The 22,896-nt window shown below is 36.1% G+C and overlaps 1 protein-coding gene across 30 annotated transcripts in view; it reads right to left on the bottom strand.

Annotated features, from left to right (window-relative positions):
* ANK2 (ankyrin 2) overlaps window positions 1-22,896 on the bottom strand; it is a 467,799-nt gene that overhangs the window by 131,133 nt on the left and 313,770 nt on the right. For all 30 annotated transcript variants that reach the window (XM_057310022.1, XM_048212352.2, XM_057310028.1 and 27 more), the window contains exons 5-7: window positions 8,988-9,086; window positions 3,919-4,104; window positions 436-534 (exon numbers count right to left, since the gene is read on the bottom strand). In XM_057310022.1, coding sequence (XP_057166005.1) covers window positions 436-534; window positions 3,919-4,104; window positions 8,988-9,086 — 384 coding nt within the window. The remainder of the gene's footprint in view (window positions 1-435; window positions 535-3,918; window positions 4,105-8,987; window positions 9,087-22,896) is intronic.

The raw sequence follows: 22,896 nt of genomic DNA, 5'->3' as shown, positions 1-22,896 counted from the left end.
TATGAGCAAACTCTCAATTCATTAAAAACATTTTTCTGTCAAATTATGTGTCCCGTAATCATTAAAACACTGTATAAATGTACTTATACATTTGATACTTAATGTTCTAACAGTTTAATTATTTATTGACTTGAAGCTGCTCGTTCATGATTCATGGAGTGATATTTAAATGTTAACTACTCACACTGATGTCAGAATTAATACCCTCCTTAACTGCTGCAAATGATTTGTATACATGTGAATTTACACATTCTTATTTTTCATTTATTTGGTCATGATGACTTCGTGTGATTCAAAGAAAAAAATGAAAAATCTAATATATCCAGCACAGACCCAGACAAGGAAAGAGAAACAAACTTTTACTGTTTTTCATTTTTACTTTAGTAAAATGTCCATTTACTGCTATCTAAAATGAGAAAGTATTTTAATCCATACCCTAGCTGTGAAGTCCACAGCAGCTCCCCGGTTTAGAAGAAGAGTTGCCACATTGACATTTCCGTAGTGCGCGGCAATGTGCAAAGGGGTAAAACCACTCTATGGAAAGCAAAGAGAACGACAGTCGGTAAAGCATTTCACTTCCATATGTCGCAGTCCCTGGATTAGTGAAGAAAATCGCATGGTAATTGTTTACCTAATATGTGAGCAATACAATGAAGATAATAAATGCTTTAATAAGGCTCTTTCAATTATAGTGCTATAAGGTAGTAAATAACTAACTATATAAGCAGGTAAATAAATACCCTGCATTTCTTGGCAACATTATCTCTAATTAGCTTAATGATTTATCTGTTTACGAGATTTATTGTTTATACAAAACCATGTTTCTTGAGTTGGTTTAGCTTTAGAGAAAAACAGAGTATGATTAAACAACATAAGGTTTCAGCCGTAGGATTAAAATAATTATGACTAAAAATTTTCTCCAGAGAAAGGCTCAAAACTACTGTTTTGTTTAGTTCGGGGCTTTTTAATTAAACAAACAAACAAACAAAAAACAAGCCAGAATTGGTTGGCATTGTGTCTTTGGAACTACGAATATGTTGTATCTTACAGAGGATACACTATTCATTCCACATCATTTACACTGTCATATGTCTGTCTTCTTTAACAGCTGTGTTTAGTGAGAATAGGTTGTTATAATGAAAAAAAGTTAAAAAACAAAAACTAAACAATATACCTGGCATCAATGTAAATATCAAATAAAGAAAAAAATTCAGCTGAATGCCATTTTGAATGCTAATTAAAACAAATTTTATCAATAAGATTGTTCTAAAATAAGCAGGTTAAGTCAATTACATAGGCTTTAGAAAACTGTTGACTCTCAGAATGTTTAAAAAATGAGTCTGAAAATCTTCATGTAAGAAAAGTATACTTCCTTTCATTTCTTTTTTGCCATTCACAATAGAAGTTGATTAACTCTTTCATTATTAAAGTATGCAAAAATATATTATCCTTGCTCTCCATAATTTTGTCATTTTCCTTACTCAATAAAAGGTGATAGGAATGATAAAGACTGGTTTTACAGAATTGGATATCAAATCCTGCAGCTTTGAAGTTATTTTGTATCATTCCCTTTTATTTGAGATGAACTTTGATTTATGTAATATTGTTTTTAAGAAATATTATCTAAATCACAACCATTATTTTCCTATTCACTTGATAAACATTTTTTGGTGACTTTATTTTTTTTAATGGCCTGAATAAGTATTCAGATATCTTAAGTAATAGAAATTCCTCCGTGCTGTCAGTCAAATTAGCTGCAAATAATTTCTGACTATAGAGAAACAAGACACAAAATAAGAATAGTAACTATCAATCCAAATCCCACACTTGTGGTAAAGATATTTTTGTGTCTACATGATGCCAAATATTCATGTCAAAATGGAGGGAAAAATCAGTCTACAACCAGGCTGTTATTTATAAAATGTCAAATTTTTGTATTTTAGGAAATAATTGACTGAAAGTTTTTCATTTTTATCTTGATATTTCCTGTCATCCAGACATATCCTGAATGTAAGTCTATCCTTTAAGTTTCAATTTAATTTCAGAAAAAAACATAGTGATTGCTGGTGAATCATTTTCAAATTATTTTTCTCATTTGCAAAAATAAACCAATTTATTGTGTGACACAGCCTCGTCAATGATCGGTGATGATGCCTCAGACTCTGACTCTTGGAGCAACTAACACAAAGCTTGTATAAGCCCCTCAGAGGAACTCTTGCCTGATTACCACGAAGGTAGAGAGCTTAGTTCGCTTTTCTACAGGGTTATCATTGGAAGGGTTCCCTTCTGTGTTACTCTATTGTCCTCAAAGAAATATTTCTAACTCAGTACAAATCTCCCCAAACTGCTGCTTTCAACACAATGTTTAGAGCCAAAATTGCTTTCAAAAATATCTCTTAAACAATCACCAAATATCACCTAAAAAATTAAAGTATTAAAATCAGTAATTAAGATATCAATTTATATGGTTCCAGTCTTGAGAAATTTCATAAGCAATTGGGCTTTTTTTTTTTTTCCAATCTATGTCCTAAGTTCCATGCACAGATATGGAACAGAAGAAATAATATGACTAATTCAAGTATTCACATCTCAATAGGTAAATTTGTTAATAAACAAAATATTAGTTTTAGAAATACACCACTCTCAGTAAATACTAAATGAATGCTCAAAACCTCTCCAGGTCCACAACCCAGGGATCATGAGATGTTAGCCTAGAGTCCCCTCAACAAAGTGAAAATCAACCTACACAGTCACTTGCCTTTGAATACAGGTTTAATTTTTACAATATACTTTCAACGATGTTTGTGTTAGTGCCTCTCTGGAGCAATGGTCAAGGAGAGACTGCTACACACACACACACACACACACACACACACTACCAAGAGGCTTCTGAACTGAATGTTCCTGCTGATCAATGTGACTTACTTTGGTATGTGGAAAATAGATGATCTCATATCACTTATTGTTAAGACTTAGCGAGATAAAAGCAAAGGCTTTAATCATGATATGCTCAATATCACTATTGATTATATACAATGTGGTGAAAAAAGGGCAACTGCAAGGAGATAAAAGGATAAAACAGTGGCAAAGAAACCTCCTTAAATTTCACTTTGCTAAACTCTAACCTGAGAAATCTCATTAAGAGAAGTCATATTTCTTATTAATAGTTAAATCTCACTTAGAAAATACATATTAAGGAAGAGTTTCATTTCATAATCTATTCTAATAAGCTATTTAAATAGTTTCACTGATAAAAATACCTTCCGATGTATGTTACATTAACTATTTTGAATTATTCACTTGCCTTAATTATGGGAAAAGTTTTTAAATTAATTTCTTCCTAATGGAAATTCCAATCATTAGTATGAATTAGTGAGCGCTTATTCTAATTGGGCAAAAAACTAAAATCAATAAAAACAAGGTATATTGTGGTATAACCATAATACTGTACCTCAGTTGTCCTATTCACCATCATCTGAAGCAGTGTTGTATGGGAAAAAGAGGGAAGATATTACACAGTGCAAAATTAAGGAAACAGTCAATCTCGCTCACTGCAATTGGATACACTGTTTCAACATGCCAGAATACATTCTACTGAGAAAAGACATCCATAACACTACACAATACAATTTTATCTTTCTAATTCCGCTTCTATTGTTTTTGATTACAAATAGAATAAATAGGCAGATTTCTAAAAAGCTGACCCTCATCTTTAAAAGAAAATTATCTTTAAATTTTTTTGGTTACTATACCCAATAGATGGTCCCCTTCTTTCTGAAATACCTCTGAAAGTAATGTATCTCTTTCGATGACGGGAAATAATTTTGCATTATCACCATGGCCTACTTCTTTGTCATCCACCAGGAGGAACCTGGCAGCCGAAGAGTTCCTTTCCACAAATGTGTTCAGCTTTTTTACCTTGGATTGTACGTCAGCATTGTGATCGTTCTGAAGCAGGAGTGCAGCGGATTTGGTGTCGTCTTTCCTAGCTGCAATATGCAGAGCTGGCAGCCTCACTTTCCCTTTGGTATCATTCTCTAAGAGGATGGCCACTGCCTGGTTGTGTCCTTGCTGGAGTGCCACGGCGAGTGGCGTGAAGCCATCCTAGTAAAATGGAAGAAGAAAAAATCTATCATTAATTTTTGGAAGCATGGGACGCAACTCTAAGCAATGCTTCTAATGTTTAAAATCATCATTAAGATAAAGAAGAAGGGGGGCGCCTGGGTGGCGCAGTCGTTAAGCATCTGCCTTCGGCTCAGGGCATGATCCCGGCATTCCGGGATCGAGTCCCACATCGGGCTCCTCCGCTGGGAGTCTGATTCTTCCTCTCCCACTCCCCTGCTGTGTTCCCTCTCTCGCTGGCTGTTTCTCTGTCACATAAATAAATAAATAAAATCTTAAAAAAAAAAAAAAAAAGATAAAGAAGAAGGGGAACACTCTTACACTGCCGGTGGGAATGCAAACTGGTACAGCCACTCTGGACAACAGTATGGAGGTTCCTCAAAAAGTTAAAAATAAAACTACCCTATGACCCAGCAATTGCACTACTAGGTATTTATTCAAAGGATACAAACATAGTGATTCGAAGGGGAACAGGCACCCTAATGTTTATAGCAACAATGTCCACAATAAACAAAATATGAAAAGAGCTCAGATATCCATTGACAGACGAATAGATAAAGAAGAGGTGGCACACACACACACACACACACACACACACACCCATGGAATATTACTCAACCATCAAAAAGAATGAAATTTTGCGATTTGCAATAATATGGATGGAACTAGAGGGTACTATGCTAAGCGAAATAAATCAGTCAGAGAAAGACAAATAACATATGATTTCACTCATATGTGAAATTTAAGAAATAAAACAGATGAACATAGGGGAAGGAAAGGAAAAATAAAATAAGATGAAGATAGAGAGGGAGACAAACCATAAGAGATGCTGCACTGAGAGTTGCTAGAGGGGAGGGGGTGGGGGGATGGAGCAACTGGGTGGTGTGCATTCAGGAGGGCACTTGATGTAATGAGCACTGGGTGTTATATGCAATTGATGAATCACTAAATTCTACCTCTGAAACTGATAAAAAAAAAAGATTAAAGCAATTGATAATCAGTCATTCACCATACTATGGACTGGCTTTAGCAGATTGTTTTCTTAGTTTCTGTTCTACATATCTTGAAAAACATCTGCATTCCCTAACAAAGCATACTGCACATAAGATGTGCTTAAATGTATGTTTACAATGGGAAAATAAAAATTAGAACCAACCTTAAGTAATACCTTATAGAAAGGAAAATGTGGGGAGGGTAGAGATAATGGAGAACAAGTCTGATTGAGAATCAAAGATATGGTAGCCAAGACAGGGAAATAAATTATGTTATTAACTATGTAAGTTGATAAATATCTCTGTATTGATTAGGGAGAACAATAACCAGCAATGAAATTGTCTATTACCAATTAATTTGGCAAGTTTGGGACATAATGTAATCTAAAACCTTTTGGTAAATAAAGCTAAGTCATTAATTTTGCACTTAGTTGAATTTTATATTATTTAGATCATTTAGATATAAAATTACATGTGCTAGGTAATGAAAAAAACAGTTTTTAATTCTAAACTTGGAAAACAATTTTAAAAAACCAATAGCACAGATCATCAAAGTTAGAAGAGTTTGACGAGTAGATGGATAACCATGTTAGAAAAGTTGGAAGCCATGTTTTCTCTTTAGAAACAAGTATTCGGTTAATGGAAAGGTGGCAAATAAATAGAAAAAATATGTATAGGCCAGGCTCTGATTATGTTATAACCTCCCTTAATTCACAAAAGCTTGAAAACAAGTCTCAGAAGTTTCCATTCATAGAAGAGATGCAGGTAATAGATCGTACGACTGCATTTTAGGGACAATAGCAATTTACCATAATCTAACCACTCAATTTGTTTCCACAATAATCCTTTTAAAACTGTAGATTTTTGAGGAAAAATGATTTCCTATCGCACTACCACAAAAAGACTTGAATTTGTTTTAGTAAGAATTGAATTTTAAATAAACATTTCACTTAATAGAATGGAAGAGTAAACCATGTAGTGTTGTAAAATGAAAAATAGTAGCCTAAATTTAGAACTTTGTTTGGCACAAATTAAGCACTCTGTGAAGGAGGAAAGAACAGGCCCATCACCACACACATATCTGATTATCCACTGCAACCCTGGGATGGTTTATACAAAAAGAGCGCAAACTGTGTTTTTTCTTAGAGACAATGCATTTGCTGACAGCACAGAACCTAATTAAAAAGTTTTTAGCCTTCAATTTTGGTAACAGGAAGAGGGAGGCAAGTAAAGAGTTATAAAAATGGTACTGGAGGGGGGCGCCTGGGGGGCGCAGTCGTTAAGCGTCTGCCTTTGGCTCAGGGCGTGATCCCAGTGTTCTGGGATCGAGCCCCACATCAGGCTCCTCCGCTGGAAGCCTGCTTCTTCCTCTCCCACTCCCCCTGCTTGTGTTCCCTCTCTCGCTGGCTGTCTCTATCTCTGTCAAATAAATAAATAAAATCTTTAAAAAAAAATGGTACCGGAGGGACAGAGGATTCCCTCAGAGAATTTAACTTTGGATATTCACCACAATGATTTCATTCTAACCCATACTTCACGAGGGAAGGGTCAACATTTGAAATGATTTTTTCAAGTACCTCAACTAACTCTATGAAAAAGAAACCCATATTAAAAATCAGTAGCTTCATTTTTCATCATTTATTTATCAATGCTAACTGCTATAATTACAGGAAATTTCAAATTTTAAATATTTATTTTCAAACATGGGTTTCATTGCCATATTGAATAATCTCAGAATTATCTGATTTTTAAAGTGGTAACAGTGTCTTGATTAGTAATTAGTGTTTACATAGTAGGTCCTACTAATAGGTTCAGAGTGCACATGTGCAGACACATGTGCACATGACACTATAGATGGTGTTTGGCAATACAACAAAATATCAAACCGTAATCAGCCATAAAGCCCTGAAAGGATAGTAGTTTTCCACAGAATGAGAGACTAAAAGGGAATGTGCAGAGGTTTGTCCATATATGTGCTCTTGATAATCATTAGGGTCAGCAGTGGGGGATTAATCAACTAAGTTTATATATGTTGAGTTAGGAAAAAATTAATTTTAGTTATTTAAATATTAAAAATGAAACAAAAATAGGCATACACGTGTCTAAGCTAGGATTCAAAACGTCATATGATTCACTTTCAAAAGCTGCATTTTTGTGTAGAAATCAGCGAGGGTTTTAATTTTCTGAGAATCACAATGTAACATGGCCTCTGCTGATGCAATGTACATAAAGGGATATTTTTGGAACTGGACTGAAATGCTACAGAGGCCTTGACCAAAGGAGCTTTGAAACAGCTAAGAATACCAACAAGCTGAATTTCCCTAAACCATACGCTAGAAGTAATAAGCCTGTTTGGTGAATAGAAGAACTCTGTAGTGTCAAGGTTTCTTTGGGTAAGTGATTCTGCATTCAAGAAAATAAAATAAAATAAACACAGGTTTCCTTATTTTGGTACCTTTCTTAGTGGTCCTAATTCAGAGAGAAAGTTTCATATAGTTGCTCAAGCTTTGCCTGAAGATATTCACATGCTACTCATTGACATAATTAGTGTCTCAGAAAAAAAAAAAAAAAAGGCCCCAAATCATAAAAATCACACTGTACCCATGTGTAAGAGTATAAAAATCTGTGTGTGCTAAATAGAGACTTGAAATCATTTTACATTGGTCAGTTGTGTTTTCCAAACATAAGCAAAAAAGAAACATGGTCCCATTAGTACTGATTTCTTGGGATTTTGTTTTTAACTAAGGAAAATAAGCTGTCAGAAAGTTATACCAATTTGCTCCATAAAAAGTTTTCTGCCAAAGGGACTGGAAATGGATTTAATAGATTACAAGGATCTCTTCCCTGAGCACAGGTGAGGAGGGAATTCATGTTTATTTCACCTAAAGACTTAATTGTTCAGAGAGGAAGTCATACTAGACATTAAAAATGATCAGGTTTGTTTCTGGATGACAAACATCTATCAGTCATCTTTCACTCCAGGGCAGGAGTTTTAAAGCACAGAGTGTGAAAAAGGAAAAACAAAGCCTGCATGATCTGGTTGGAAGGGGTGAGGAGAGGCATGGCCCAGTGAAACTCTTTCCCCTTCTCTTCTGTGTCATCCACTTCCAACCGTCTGGTGGCCCCTTGAGGCAATTTCTTCAAACTCAAGGGTTTCTGGAGCATCGCTTAAAAGTCACTGCTCTAAGCAACCACTGAACTTGCTCCTTAATCTGCCTAGGCAAAAATGGGAAGGAAAATAACAAAGCAGTTCTGTTTACTGGAGGATATGCATAGGAAAAGGAAAGTGATGTTCTAAGTTGCCCCACTCTGACCTCTTCTTACATCTAGATGTCCTAAATATGCTAATACTGAATTGACTTAGAACATTCTATTTAGTTGTTGCTATAATCATAGTCATACAACTATGCGCCATAATTTGTACTTCAGAAAATGTGAATTTTTTTTTCATGACATACTCCTCATGAAATCGTGCAAACACAAATGCCTAAAATCATTTCTGATCACTAAAAATTATTCCCTTAAAGAATTGAATTGGATCCTAACAGATAAAATATTGATGAAAAGAGATGGGTAGAATTTACTATCATGGAATTTTAGAATAGTATACAAGCTCCCAAAACCTAGAGAATGGCAAACTGACGGGAGCATGAGCTCATGTAAGAGCAAAATGACACGGATCCCAAGTCAAGGCATAAACTCATTCAACTGTGTGTGCTGGGTCATTCGTTCATGGCCACTGTTATAGATGACAGCAGTGCAAACATTCTTTACTGTAATTTAGACAAGATAATGGAGATCCTCTGCCGGTGGATACAAAGAACATGCCCATTAAGATTAGAGAATTTGAACCTATAGGGTTGACAGTCTCACCTCAGTAGCCGTGCTCTGATTAGCTCCGTTTTCAAGCAGATATTTTACAACATCAATGTGGTTCTCCTGGGCAGCCATGTATAAAGGAGTGAAGCCATTCTGAGGACAAACAATAAAAAAGACATCTTTAACCATTTCTAAAGTTTAAACTGGGGAAGAATACCAGAAGAGGAAAAAGAGAACACTATGGAGTAAACTTTTGCAATGATGAAACATATAACATATCTCCACAGTGAAGTATACATATATTTACTATTATAAAACTAACCACAATCGGAGTGAACAAATTCCCACACATTCCTAAAAGAATGAGGACAAAGGGATACAGAAGCAATATTTCCCTCATTTCCTATCTTCATTGCAGTTCCAGAGATTTACATTTCACATCACCTAACACTGTTAGAGCTAAAAATACTTAGTATCTTAATACAATCCTATAACATGCATCAGATTCTCACTACATGTAGTATATTTATAAAATACTTATGTAAATTCATCTGTATTGATTAATTCATAAACTATGTAAACGTACCATCATTATCTTGAATGTACACAGCTGAGCTAGCACCTTTAAAGGTATAAATTATTACTTATTCCAGAATAGACTAGAAGTGATTGCAAATCTGATTGAAAAAAGAAATTATCATCCATTAATTCTCATATCATTTATTCAGTTATTTACTAAAATCTGACCACTGTAGTTGGGACATCACTGGGATACAGTAATAAGACAGACATCTGCCCTCAGGAAGCATATACTATGGTAATATTATAACATTATTATGCAGTCATAGTTTTAAAAATATCACAGAAATTGTATAACTTGAGTTTAAAATTAAGTTTAAATTGGCAAATTTTCTTTTCGTCAGATCCTTTGCAATAGGTAACACCTCATTTTAAAAAAAAGTAAAGCTTTGTGAAAAAAAAAGAGAAAGCATGTAGTAATTCATAAATTCTCAAATCTAACAATTCTCTCAAAACAATGTCACAGTCTTAAACGTTGTCGATTCCCTTAAAAATTCCACGCATTAACGAGAATAAGCAAAAACATAAACGAGACTTCAGAGATTTTCAAAAACTTAAAAGGAGAAAAAAATAACTATTTTGAAAAATTTTCTATATGCATTGTATAAGTGTGGAAACATTATCTAAAATGTCAAGATCCAGCAAAATATAAAAATACGAGTATACAAGTAGAACAAGAAAAGACATTTTAAATTTGATTATGAAAGAAAATCTGCAGGCTTCAAATGGAGGAGGAAATTTTAAAACTGAGAAATATTGTAAGAGGAATGAATTGACAATTTTGTAGGATTCAGGAATAACTTGCTGGCTGGATAGCATATTTTTTAAAACACAGAGAACAGGTGAAATCTTGGGTATTTTAAGAACACTGAAGAGGTGGCGGAAGGACAGAATTAGAGATTCAAAGGAAGGGAAAGCCAGTGAGGATGGTTAAAAACAATGAGTGGGTGTGGGTTGGGGCTCTTTCATGACAAGTAAAAGGCAGGATGCAAAAAAAAAAAAAAAGAAGAAGAAGAAGAAGAACTTTTAATAGAGTAAAACAATTTGCTTACATGCTTTCCTCTGACAGAATCTTGTGTATAGATCAGGAGAAAGGGAAATGAACTGTGGTTGTCGGATCAATAGGGAAAAGAAATGTAACATTCTTAGGCTCCTGCCCTGGGTCCGGGGCTCTAGGGGGCCTCTTCTAGCTGAGCAAGGCTGGGGATCCCGACGCCCAGGTGGACGTACCCACCCTGATCCTCCAGCTCCCCTGCTTCCAGACCACACAGCAGGTGTGCAGCTACCCAGAATCCTTGCCTATGCAGCCCCCCCCCCGCCCCCATGTGGTGCCAGAGATTGCTTAGACTCTGTCTTTGGGTTCATTCACCCAAGGGTCTGTTGCCATGCCCACCCTGTGACAGACTAATGGCCCTCAAATCCGTCCCTCCTCATCTTAAACCCCAGGAGTTGTAAATGTGACCTTATATGGCAAAAGGAACTTTGCAGATGTGACTAAGTGAAGGATCTCCAGGTGGGGAGATTATCCTGGATTGTCCAGTTGGGTATAATGGAATCACAGGGTTTTTATAAGAGGGAGGCAGGAGGTCAGAGAGGAGAGAAGACTCGGTACTGCTGGCTTTGAAGGTGGAAGGAGGGGACGTGATCCAAAGGAAAGAGATTTTCACTTAAAGCTTCCAGAAAGAACTGCAGTGCCAGCACCTTGGTTTTAGCCCAGTTCGGCTAATTTCAGATTTCTAAAATGCATTTGTGGTCATTTGTTACAGCAGCGACAGGAATCTACCAGACACCCCTAGAGTTGTTTGCTAGAGAGGGGGAAGTAGTAGATGGACAGAGCTTGAATGTGTAGGTCAGGGTGTCCACACCTTTCCACGTGATGCTCGTGTATATGGATGGAGCCAGGGACGAGCCAGGAAGAGGAACCGGCTGCAGGCCAGGGTTTACAATCAGCGCACCCTCAGCCCCCCCTCACAATCCTGCGCGGAACTCCAAGGTTTCCGAGAAGTCTAAATTTGGACCTGTCGTGTTGTTATAAAGATATATTTGTCAGGGTAGAACAATAAGAGATACGTATGTAACAGTTAGCTTGATATACAGCTTTTAATTTAAAAAAGTGTACTGAAAGTGGGCCTCTTTTTCACTCATGTCCTGGGCTCTGCAAGTGCTAATAGTGGGCTAGTGGTAGAGAGAGAAAAGGGGGAAATATCCACAAATAGAACACGGGGGAGGGGAAGAAGGGCAGTGACAGATGAACATTCAGGATCTTGGTTAGAGTATACCATGAATGCCGTTTGTGCCTGGAGCCACAGCCTTGGCACGCAAGGGCTTTCAGCAGTGTAGGGGATGCAGATATGAAGAACAATAAAAATAAAAATAAATATTGAACTTCTGCTATATGCTATGCACTGTGAGAGATGCTTTGAATATGTCACCTAAATTACAGTGATCCTGTGTCTCTGTTTGCCTGGGACAGTCTAAATTTAGGCGTAGTATCTTGGAGTAATTATTAATAGTGTCTCAGTTTGGATGATAAATTAAGTGGCCTAATACTATCTCTACTACTGAGAATAGTGCTGCAACATTGGTACTCTCATCCCCACTTTTTTTTTTTTTTAAATAAACTCTACCCCCAAGGTGGGGCTCAAACTCATGACCCTGGTATCAGGAGTCGCATGTTCCACTGACTGAGCGAGCCAGGTGCCCCTCTCATCCCCATTTGAACTGAGGTAGCTGAGGCTGAGACACCTGGGTGACTTGGCCAAAATCTCACAGCTAATAAGTGAACCAAAAGTGATGGACAAAAACCAGTCACAAACAGTCTTCTTCCCTATATAAAAATTGGGACTTGATCCTATAGATGTGTGATCCTCAGCCTGGCTCTGGGACAGACTCTCCCGTGGAAAGTTGTAACAATGCTGGGCACTACCCTGTCCCCTATTGAATTGGAGTCACCGTGTGTGAAGCCGAAGCACCTGCAATTTTTAAAAAGCTCAATTTGTGAAATTACCTGAAGAACATTGTTACAGGTGATACAGGACAACTGAATGGTTTTGGGGCAGGAAGTACCATGATCACATCTGTATTTCAGAGGGTTCACTCTAGTGAGCAAACCTACTCTGGTTTGGGGTGGCCGAAGCCAAGAATGAAAGTGAGGGGTTAATCAGTTTTTGTAGTATTTGCAATAGTGTATTTAAAAGATGAAGGAAGGGGCGCCTGGGTGGCACAGCGGTTAAGCGTCTGCCTTCGGCTCAGGGCGTGATCCCGGCATTCTGGGATCAAGCCCCACATCAGGCTCCTCCGCTGTGAGCCTGCTTCTTCCTCTCCCACTCCCCCTGCTTGTCTTCCCTCTCTCGCTGGCTGTCTCTGTCGAATAAATAAATAAAATCTTTAAAAAAAAAAAAAAGATGAAGGAAGCATGAGCCAAGACAACATCTTGGTTCAGGGAGGGAGGGAGCTATTTACTGTTACAAATATGTGAAGTAAGAAGGCAATAAAGATTACGACAGGTCCTACAGATGTGGGAAATCACCCTTTCCTAACTTGCTGATGCTACTTAACAAGAAAGACTCTGCCAGAGAATGTGAAACATGCTGCTGGGTAATTGGGACAGGGCAGGGCAGCATTTTAACAGCACTGTAAATTTTACGGGAAGGCTTTTATCTCTGCATATAAATAGGTTAACAACATGGGATTAATGCCCTGTGTTCATGCATCCAGGTGCTTTCCAATGTATTATGTCTATACGTCTTTGTAAAATAGTCTGGCTGCGTGTAGGGATAAAAGTATATATATTTTCTTCCTGTTGGTATAAAAAGTCAAAGACATCTACAACCTGGGCTGATACCTGGAGGAGGCAAACAAACACAAAATTATCTGCTGCCTTGGTAGTTTCATTTCAGTGTGACCAACAGGTGCCTCTACCAATCGGTTATTAAATATTTTGGACATTATTCCTCTCCATAGCAAATTATTAATTATTCACCATTCATTTATATTTATTCAACAAAAATGTGTTTGGTGACTCTTTACTGCTAGGCATTGTGTTTAGTATAGTGATTCAGAGATGAAAGGCAAAGCCCCTGTTCATTAGGAGCTCACAGTCCAGAGGCTGAGATGGCAAGTAACATGTTACAGTTCAGTGAACTCATACATAATTAGTTTCTTTAAGAGAAAGAAAGAAAGAAAGAAAGAAAGAAAGAAAGAAAGGAAGGAAGGAAGGAAGGAAGGAAGGAAGGAAGGAAGGAAGGAAGGAAGAAAGAAAGAAAGAAAGAAAGAAAGAAAGAAAGAAAGAAAGAAAGAAAGAGAAAAAGAAGTGGGGCGCCTGGGTGGCTCAGTCAGTTACGTGTCCGACTGTTGATTTCAGCTCAGGTCCTGAGTTTAAGCCCTGTCTTGAGCTCCACGCTGGGCATGGAGCCTACGAAAGAAAGAAAGAAAGAAAGAAAGAAAGAAAGAAAGAAAGAAAGAAAGAAAGAAGAAGAAGAAGAAGAAGAAGAAGAAGAAGAAGAAGAAGAGAGGAAGGAAGGAAGGAAGGAAGGAAGGAAGGAGAAGGAGGAGAAGTTGTTGTTACATGAGGGCTATAAAGAGGACACTGAAGGGCACAGAATCAAGCTGGATGAGGAAATTATATCCAAAGGAAGTCACCAGAAGTGACATTTGGTAGACATAGTGAGTGATTTGGTTTGAACTGAATCACGAAAAATGAAGTTAGGCATAGAAGCAGGAAAGGGATTTCACACAGTGGAAACCCCATGAGAAAACACTGAACATCTAGGGATCTGCAAATAATTCAGTGTGACTAGTAGGAGGAGGAGGCTGAGACAGGCAGGGATCAGTTCCCATGTGCCATGCTAAGGAGTCTGAATTTTATTCTGAAGCCTCGGGAATCACGGTTTTAAGCTGAGGCTTGGCATAATCACATTTTCCTTTTAAAGGGATGGATTTGCCAGGATTGGAGAAGAATTGGAAAATGGCCAGAGTATAGTCTGGAAAAGCAGAAATATGGCTTTTGTAATAATCCAGCTAAGAAGTAAGGCTTAGGAATATTAATTTGAATTTTGATATTTTAAAATGTAATTACATGTAATTATTTATGTATTCATATTCTACTTAAAGATTAAAAGTGGTTTTACTCTATATGATCGATCATATTTGATAAAATTTCTCATATATATTAAGACGTTATAACAGTTTTCTTCAAATCCAGAAACTATGCTGTATTTCAAGAATTCAAACACATATAACATTGCAAAAAATGTTTTTCCTGCTTTCATTAGTGATATAACTACAAGCCAGTAGTCAGGTTTTTGCCACTGGTGAGAATTTCTTTAGGTAATTGTATTATCTGGGAAAATTGAATGAATATGAACTAATATTTATATACCTACCTATCAAATGTGGACTTATTGAAGCTTTTCAGAACATTTTAAAATCAACTAGACCTATTGATATTTGTATGTCATTTCAAAGAAATTATACAGAGACAAATAATGCCAGTATGCAAAGTAATGAATGGTTTAGAATCAATGTTTTGAACAAGGACCAAAATTCTAAGAACTATCATCATTACCAATGTTTAATATTCTTAACTTTTCAGACTTAATTTTGTCAGCACATATCACCTTATTCTTCCCTTACACAAATGAAGATTCATTAATTGGATGACTTGAAAAGATTGATCATATAAAATTAATCTTAACTGGAGTCAATGTTACCATTCAATTCAAATCTTTTTTATAGCGCCAAGTTTATTCTACAGTTTTTCACTTAGGCACTGGATGAGGTGTCTTAAGAGTAACAAATACGAATATAATATTGTTTCTGTCCTCACGAGCAGAAAATATAACAGAGTTCACAGAATACATGTATATAGAAGCATTTGTAGCTCCATATATACTATTGTTTATGACATATATATGTAAAGTATATGTACATATACATCAAAAGTGTACATGTAAAGGATATATGTCAAGTATACATACATATATGTGAAGTGCCTTTTTTCATAGTATTAATTGCTCACTCCTCAGTGCTCTGATAGCATTTTCTTTGTGCTTCTTTTGGTAATTAGTATGCATCGAGCCAGTTTTATTTATATAGAGAGAGAGAGAGGGAGAGAGAGAGAGAGAGAATTTTATATATATACTAAAGAATCAGCAATTAATACTATGAAAAAAGGTACTTTTGGCCCAAACACACAGGGCTAAGAGGAAATTAGGAGGCCTTAATAAAACCAGATAGTAGATCTACAGAAAATAAAATGTTATTTGATGTTCTTTTCTGGTTTCACTTTCCCCATCTCTCAGGATATGTAGTGCTTGTATGAGAACTCCCAGTGTATTTGCTGCAGGCACATAGTTCACGTGGGAAATTCTGTTCTCGAAGCCTAATGACAAATCTTGTGAATAGTAAAAAACAGTAAGCAAAATTACCAAACCTGAGTAAAAGCCAATGCAGGAATGCATTTTGATGAGAATTTTTACAGGTTTAAAAATTATTTTTAAAAAAATTCAAAGATCTCTTTTCCAGACAATAACAGAAAACTGCAATTCCCACTGCTACCTAGGTAAGGATCAATCATAAGCTAAAAGAATGGAAAGTGATTATGGAAATTTCAAATGGCATATCTCTGTACACTATTCATTGTTATTTTATTTGTTCTTATTTTTGGTCTTATGTGGCCAAAGTTATTAAGTATATCTTAATGATTAAAAGAAACTGCCCTATTTTCCTAGATGAAAATGTTATAGCTGAAAGGGAACTCATCATTTTACAGTTGAGGAAATTTTAACCCAGAGACTGAGCAGACCACCAAGTGGACTGGCCAGTATCATAGATTAAGGAGACAATAGGAGGTAAGTGGACACAGATGATGGAGGGATGCTTGGAAACTCTTACCCTTCCCTTCTCATCTTTCAGGCCTTGATACAAAAGAATCACCTTCTCTAAGAGGCCTGATTCAGGGCCATAACAATGTTCAGCACAGAGTAGATGTTCAATAAATATTTGTTAAATGGGCAAGTGAATAAAGTAAAGTCAAAACCAAGTTCCTTTTTATGCCTGTGGTGGTTTTAAAACATGTCTTCAAATCTTTGACACGTCTCCCTTCAAATAAGGAAAAGCCTAATTCCCCTAACTTTGAATGTGGGCCAAATTGGTAATTCACTTACAAGGCACTGATTATGGTGGAAATGATTGTGTATGATTTTGAGGCTAGGGTTTAAAAGTCATTGCTTTATTGCCTTGCCCTCTTTGGGATCACTTGCTCTGGAGGTAATGAGCTGCCAAATCATGAGCAATCTATGGAGAGACTCAAGCAAGAAGGAATTGAGACGTCCCACCAACAACTAGCACCAACTTGCCTCCTACCAACAAGTAGCACCAAGGTGAAAAAACACCCTCATAGTGAATCCTCAAGCCCTAGGAAAGCCTTCAGATGGTCAACATTTTCATCCCAACCTCATGAGTGACTCTGAGCCATGCCCGCATAGCTAAACCACTACTAAATTCCTGATCCACAGAAATTGTTATGATAATAACGTTTTTTGCTATTTTAAGCCACTAAGTTTAGAGATAATTTGTTATGCAGCAATTGCTAGCTAACACAATGTCCAACAAGGTCATGCGTGATCTGACCATGGCCTGCCTACCTTGCCAGTCATACCTCTTACCACTCATACTTTACACTGCTTCCTTTCTCTTTAGGAAAGAATTCATATCCTAGACAGTTATTTTCAAATAACTTTGTGAAAACACAAAGACAAAGCTACCTAATATGGTAGTCATCTGTTACCCTATAGTATTTTGCAATTGGGTAAGATTAAGTCTTTGTATTTATAAGAAGGAATGAGTGCAGGATGCCTGGGTGGCTCTGTTGGTTAAGCGTCTGCCTTGGGCTCAGGTCATGATCCCAGGGTCCTGGGATCAATCCCTGCATTGGGCTCCTTGCTCAGAGGGGAGCTTGCTTCTCCCTCTGCCTGCAGCTCTCCCTGCTTGTGAGCTCACTCTCTCTCTCTCTGACAAATAAATAAATAAAATCTTAAAAAAGAAAGAAAGAAAGAAAGAAAGAAAGAAAGAAAGAAAGAAAGAAAGAAAGAAAGAAAGAAATGAGTGAAGTAGGTCACTTGTGTATATTTGCTTAGATGGGACAATCTGTAGTCTAAGAGAGTCTGAAAATTACAGCTTTAAATCTTTATAATACCCTGAATCCCATGTGCCATTTGCTGGTTTTCTAAGAGTATTATATACACCCCTCATATCTACTAGAAAACTAATCAACAAATTACATATCCAATTCCAAAAGTAGAAAATGGAAATGGTTATAGATAGCTCTGGGTTTGAGCTTAGCAAAGCTAGAATTCCCCTTTTGATGAAGCCTTATCTTTTTGCAGGAAGGTCAGTGTCAAGATTTAGGTTTTTTCACAGAGCAGAATTCTTCAGCAGCCCTAGTCATGACATGCTAGGAAACTCTTCATCACACGATGGTTAGCATAGGTTGGTAATTACTCCTCTAGTTACCTTCCCAGACACTATGTATCATCTTCTTCCTTTGAACCAGCATTATGAGAGATAAGGTTGGGAAGCATCCCCAAATTATCACCCAGCTTTAAGGTCAGGATGATTCAAATTATTTCCCTAAATATATCGTAAATGCACAGCTGCAAAGGATTTTAAAAAAAACCAATGGGTATTAATTGTAGTCACAAGAATAAAGACTATTTTGTGTACTCTGGGGGTGTACTTAGGGCAAAGGAACAAAAGATATGATTATACATTTGCTTGGTAGTGAAAAAGGCATTTTATTAATTAAAATATCATACAAATTTTCTCAGGTGATTTGAACTTGACAATTCTTTACCAGGGTTAATATAGTACAGGTTATTTTTAACCACTTTCTTCTCTCAAAAAGTCCTCTTTAATGGATTATAGCTAAGCTATTAAATGACATTAAAATGACTAATGTTTTAAATCTTTTGAAGGAGGTTCAACCTTATGGCATATTTATCATGTCATCTTGTTTCATCCCCACAACTATGCTCTTAGGGCCATTTAACAGAGAACGCTACAGATGGCAGTCACTTACTCAAGGACATCCTCACAAACGGTGCAATTAGGGTCTGAACTCTGGAGGACTCCAAACCCAGTGCTCCTTCCACTCCCCTCAGCTCTTCCCTTCAATCGAGATCAAACTGTCACAGAGATCACCCACGCTTTCATCTAGTAATTGGAGAATTAGTCTTCTTCCATCTTCTCCTAAGCCATTCACTAGAGATAAGCAGGGAAGCTCTGCCTAACGACAGTATTGGAATTACCATGAACTGCTTAATGAAGAATGTCCAAGTGTTCTCTTAGGTGTAAGAATTTTTCCAGTGAAATAAGTAATCTATCTCTGTACAACTCAAAGAAATGAACATTCACAGGTATTAAGAAGCATGCCTTAAGTTTCACACTACTCAAAATGTGGAGCTGGGATTTGAACCCACATATAACCAATTCTAAAGCTCATGCTCTTTCTACTACACTATTCTGCCATGTGCCTTAGCAATATATTTGACAGACACTATTTTAGCAATCAGAAACACCATTGAAAATACTGTATTCACCCTAGGTTTATCATAATCTCTGTTTTCAGTTCCTCATAGATAAATAACCAAGAAAATGTGAACTATTTTACCAAACGTGATTTAAGATCAGTTTTCACAGACCACCGCTGAAGATCAAGACCTTTTGTACCGTTGCCCCATAGTCATATTAAGAGCAAACCTTTAATACATATTCTGACATTTTTCCAGATGAGCTTGTCTCACCAATATTTCTACACTCACTAAGTTCAATTGTACCTCTCAACAATGTTGTTACTAACCTTTCCATGTGGAAAGTCTTCCATGTCAATTTCCCCTCTGCAGCGGAGAATTTCCCTTTATCCCCTTTACAATGCCTGGCTCAAGTCTTCTGTGAATTTTTCCTTAACAGAGTTTAGCCAATTTCCAGTTTTCCCTCTGGGATATAGTTGGTTCCATACAATTTAGTACCAAATCATACAGTACCTTCTGTTGTTTGCCTTGTTTCTTGTGTGTTTGTCTTGACTTTGTATGTAGTCTACACACTTTTTAAAAGCAGCTTCCTGTTGACAATTGTTTAGTATCCTCCACAGAAATGAGAACTCTCCTGAGCATACAATAAACACCAATAAACTGCTGCTAACTAACGGTTTACTCTTACCTTTATTTTACTCAGTTCCTGACACTTATAGATAACTTAGCTTTGTACATTTCTCCTTTATACAAATTTAAAATTTAAATGTACCAGGTGACTCACCACTACTGCATTCTACAAAGGAGCTGAGGTGGCTGGTAATAATTTTAATTTACTCTCATATAATTCCAAAATACTGAAAACCTTTATCTCCTGTTTCACTTTGTGAAAATGAATAGATACCTCATTAAAGTGTTAAGCTATAACTGAATCATTATATTATTTGTGTCTTTGGATTTGTAAACCAAAAAACAAGAAGTAAAATGAACTTTTAAGTAATCATGGAAAAAGCAAATACATTTTTAAAGTAAAGAAAATATTAAAAATGAAGAAAGCAAGTGAATTTTTAAAATGGAATGCCCGAAATGTAGTAGTGGGCATCTACCCACTACTATGCCTACCCAATATCCTTTCTCTTTTTTGATAGCATCCTGGTTTTCTTAAAGTATCTATGTTTCCCCCCATAGTTCATATAGTTTCAATGGAGCTGAACTTTTCTTTTCATCTACTAGCTCTAGGCAGAGTATCAGATGACTTAAGCCAATCAACATATTCCATTCTATTGATACAATGACTGGTTCAAATTTGAGCAAAAGAAGTAAAATGGTCCAATCAGTCAAATTCAGGATTCTCTTTTGGAAAGCTAGGACAAGGCTCCCTTATTTTGAATCTGAACAAGAAAAAGTATGGCTCCAATCTTAGGTCCACAAAGGAGACCAGCCTGGAATAAAACTTGTGTTGGAGAAATCATAGCAAAGAGAAAAGCAGAATCTGAGCCCTTAGTTATGAATAAACCTTGGGAGGAGAAAAAAAAAACCCTGAAAAAATCAATATGCTACTGGAGTTTACCTTACCTGTTTGAACTTTGTATTCATGAAAGCCAAGAAAGTTCCCTTTTTAATTACCAGTGTACAAAGTAAGTTTTTTCTTGCTTGCAATTGAAGGCATTCTAGTTGTACAGAAATCTATACTAAAATATAGCTTATCCTACTGTCATTTGTTTAAAATGAAGCATTTTCCTGGTAATCTGGAATATCACAAAGTATATCACAGAAATAAAAGTGTTAAAAGCAGAATTTACTATTATGCTAAAAATATGTTTTTCAGTAACCCTGAGATACATCTGCAGAAAAAGTATAAAATTGATTTTTAAGAATAAGGTTAGGGGTGCCTGGGTGGCACAGCGGTTAAGCGTCTGCCTTCGGCTCAGGGCGTGATCCCAGCGTTATGGGATCGAGCCCCACATCAGGCTCCTCCGCTATGAGCCTGCTTTTTCCTCTCCCACTCCCCCTGCTTGTGTTCCCTCTCTCGCTGGCTGTCTCTCTCTGTCGAATAAATAAATAAAATCTTTAAAAAAAAAAAAAAAGAATAAGGTTAAACTATAAAAAAAAACAAAAAAACAAAACAAAACAAAAAACAAAACAGGCGGGTTATTTTCAGTAAGGAAATATATTTTCTTTTCTAAGAGATGAGATTTTAAAATAATTTTTTCTGTGTGAGTGGCAAACAAAATAAGGTATTCTGTGGTAGGTTTTCTTCCATTGTTATTTCTGCATATATAATGCTAACTTTCATTTAAGTTGTTGACAGAAATGGTATGTTTATTTCTGGATTTAATGCTTTCTCACTATATCACATAAAATTTTACAATAATCTATAAGAATGCTTTTATATTGTACATGTAATAATCTTAATGATAAAAACTAAAATTAAATTTGCAGATGTTGTGCCCTGACTAATCTCTATGGAAGCAATGAAAAATTGAGTTACATCTCAATATCAGAGATGTAACTTTAACATAAATTTAATAAATATTTGAATATTGAAATTGGGTGGAAATTAATTTCCTGATATATTTTAATTAAATTTTTCTAAACTTTCAAATTACTGAACATAGATTACTAGGTTCATATCTTTACATGTCTTTATATATATTTTTATAAATCTCTATTGCCATTTGCTCGGCATATATAGCAGTTGCTTTAAAAATGTGTATTTTTGAGCAACTTCATAAATGACCCAGTAGCTTAGAAGCAAAAGAAAATGTGTTATCTCCCAAAGAAAAAATATTGACTGCTGTGTAGAGGCTCATGATATTAAGAAAATTAAGTCAGCTCCAACCTACAGTTACCTATAACAATCACTGTAGGGTGCGTTTATTTTCCCCTAACAGAGTAAGAGCCATAAACCTGAAGTAATTATTTTTAATTAAGCCATAGTACTAATTCAATTGGTTATTGTTTTATCATTTTGAAGTTGATTAGCGTAATCAGGATCAAAGAGTTTTGACTCTCCATAACAAAATACTCAAAATAAGCTGTAACTCCTTTACTTCTCTCATATATTATTAAAAAATTTTTTTAAATTAATGATTACCAAAAGGTTTTCTTATTTCTAACCAATTGTCTTTGAGAAAATCAAATGCTGCTCCAAGTCTTTAAAAGCACATCTAATATCAAAACACTAAATGATTCATTAGGACCGACGTATGTAAAGCCACATTTATAATCCTGTCAACAGGTGTAACTAGTCAACTTAGCTTTGTTAATAAATATCAAAGGTAATCATGCAACATTTTTTTATTGTCCAATAACATGCATCTAGAAAGTTCGAATATTTAATGAAGTTATTGCTTCTTTCAGCAATGTCAATCCTTTCTGCATTTAATGATTGGAGTACTTGGTATTCCAATTTAAAATTAAAACATAGTTGAGAGCATGTGGACACACAAACACGCTGACACATTCCATAAGGATTCACACATTTTTTTTAATTTTTCAAAGTAAAAGTTTCCTTTCCTCTGCAAAATATTTGCTCTAAGTGTTTCCAGTCACTCAAAAGTGGTCAGAATTAGAATGCTATTCTTAACTCTTATCTGACATTAACAGGGATAACCATTCATATTATACTATACATATCGTACCAATAGAAATTAAAACAAGACCTAGGGATATATATAGGTTCAGTAACATTTGAGTCACAGAGTAGTTTAAGGGCAAAAAAGCCTTAGTATAGAACTTTCCCTTTACTAAGTGTGGGTTTTGTTGTCTGCTGATTTGCGCCTCTCTGAGCCCTTTTAAAAGTTGCTAGGGAGTTGGAATAGTGTTGAGACCACGAAGGGAAATAGAGCCAT

The sequence above is a fragment of the Ursus arctos genome, unplaced genomic scaffold (assembly GCF_023065955.2).
Source record: "Ursus arctos isolate Adak ecotype North America unplaced genomic scaffold, UrsArc2.0 scaffold_11, whole genome shotgun sequence".
NCBI lineage: Eukaryota > Metazoa > Chordata > Mammalia > Carnivora > Ursidae > Ursus > Ursus arctos.
This window is presented reverse-complemented; position numbering and strand designations above follow the sequence as displayed.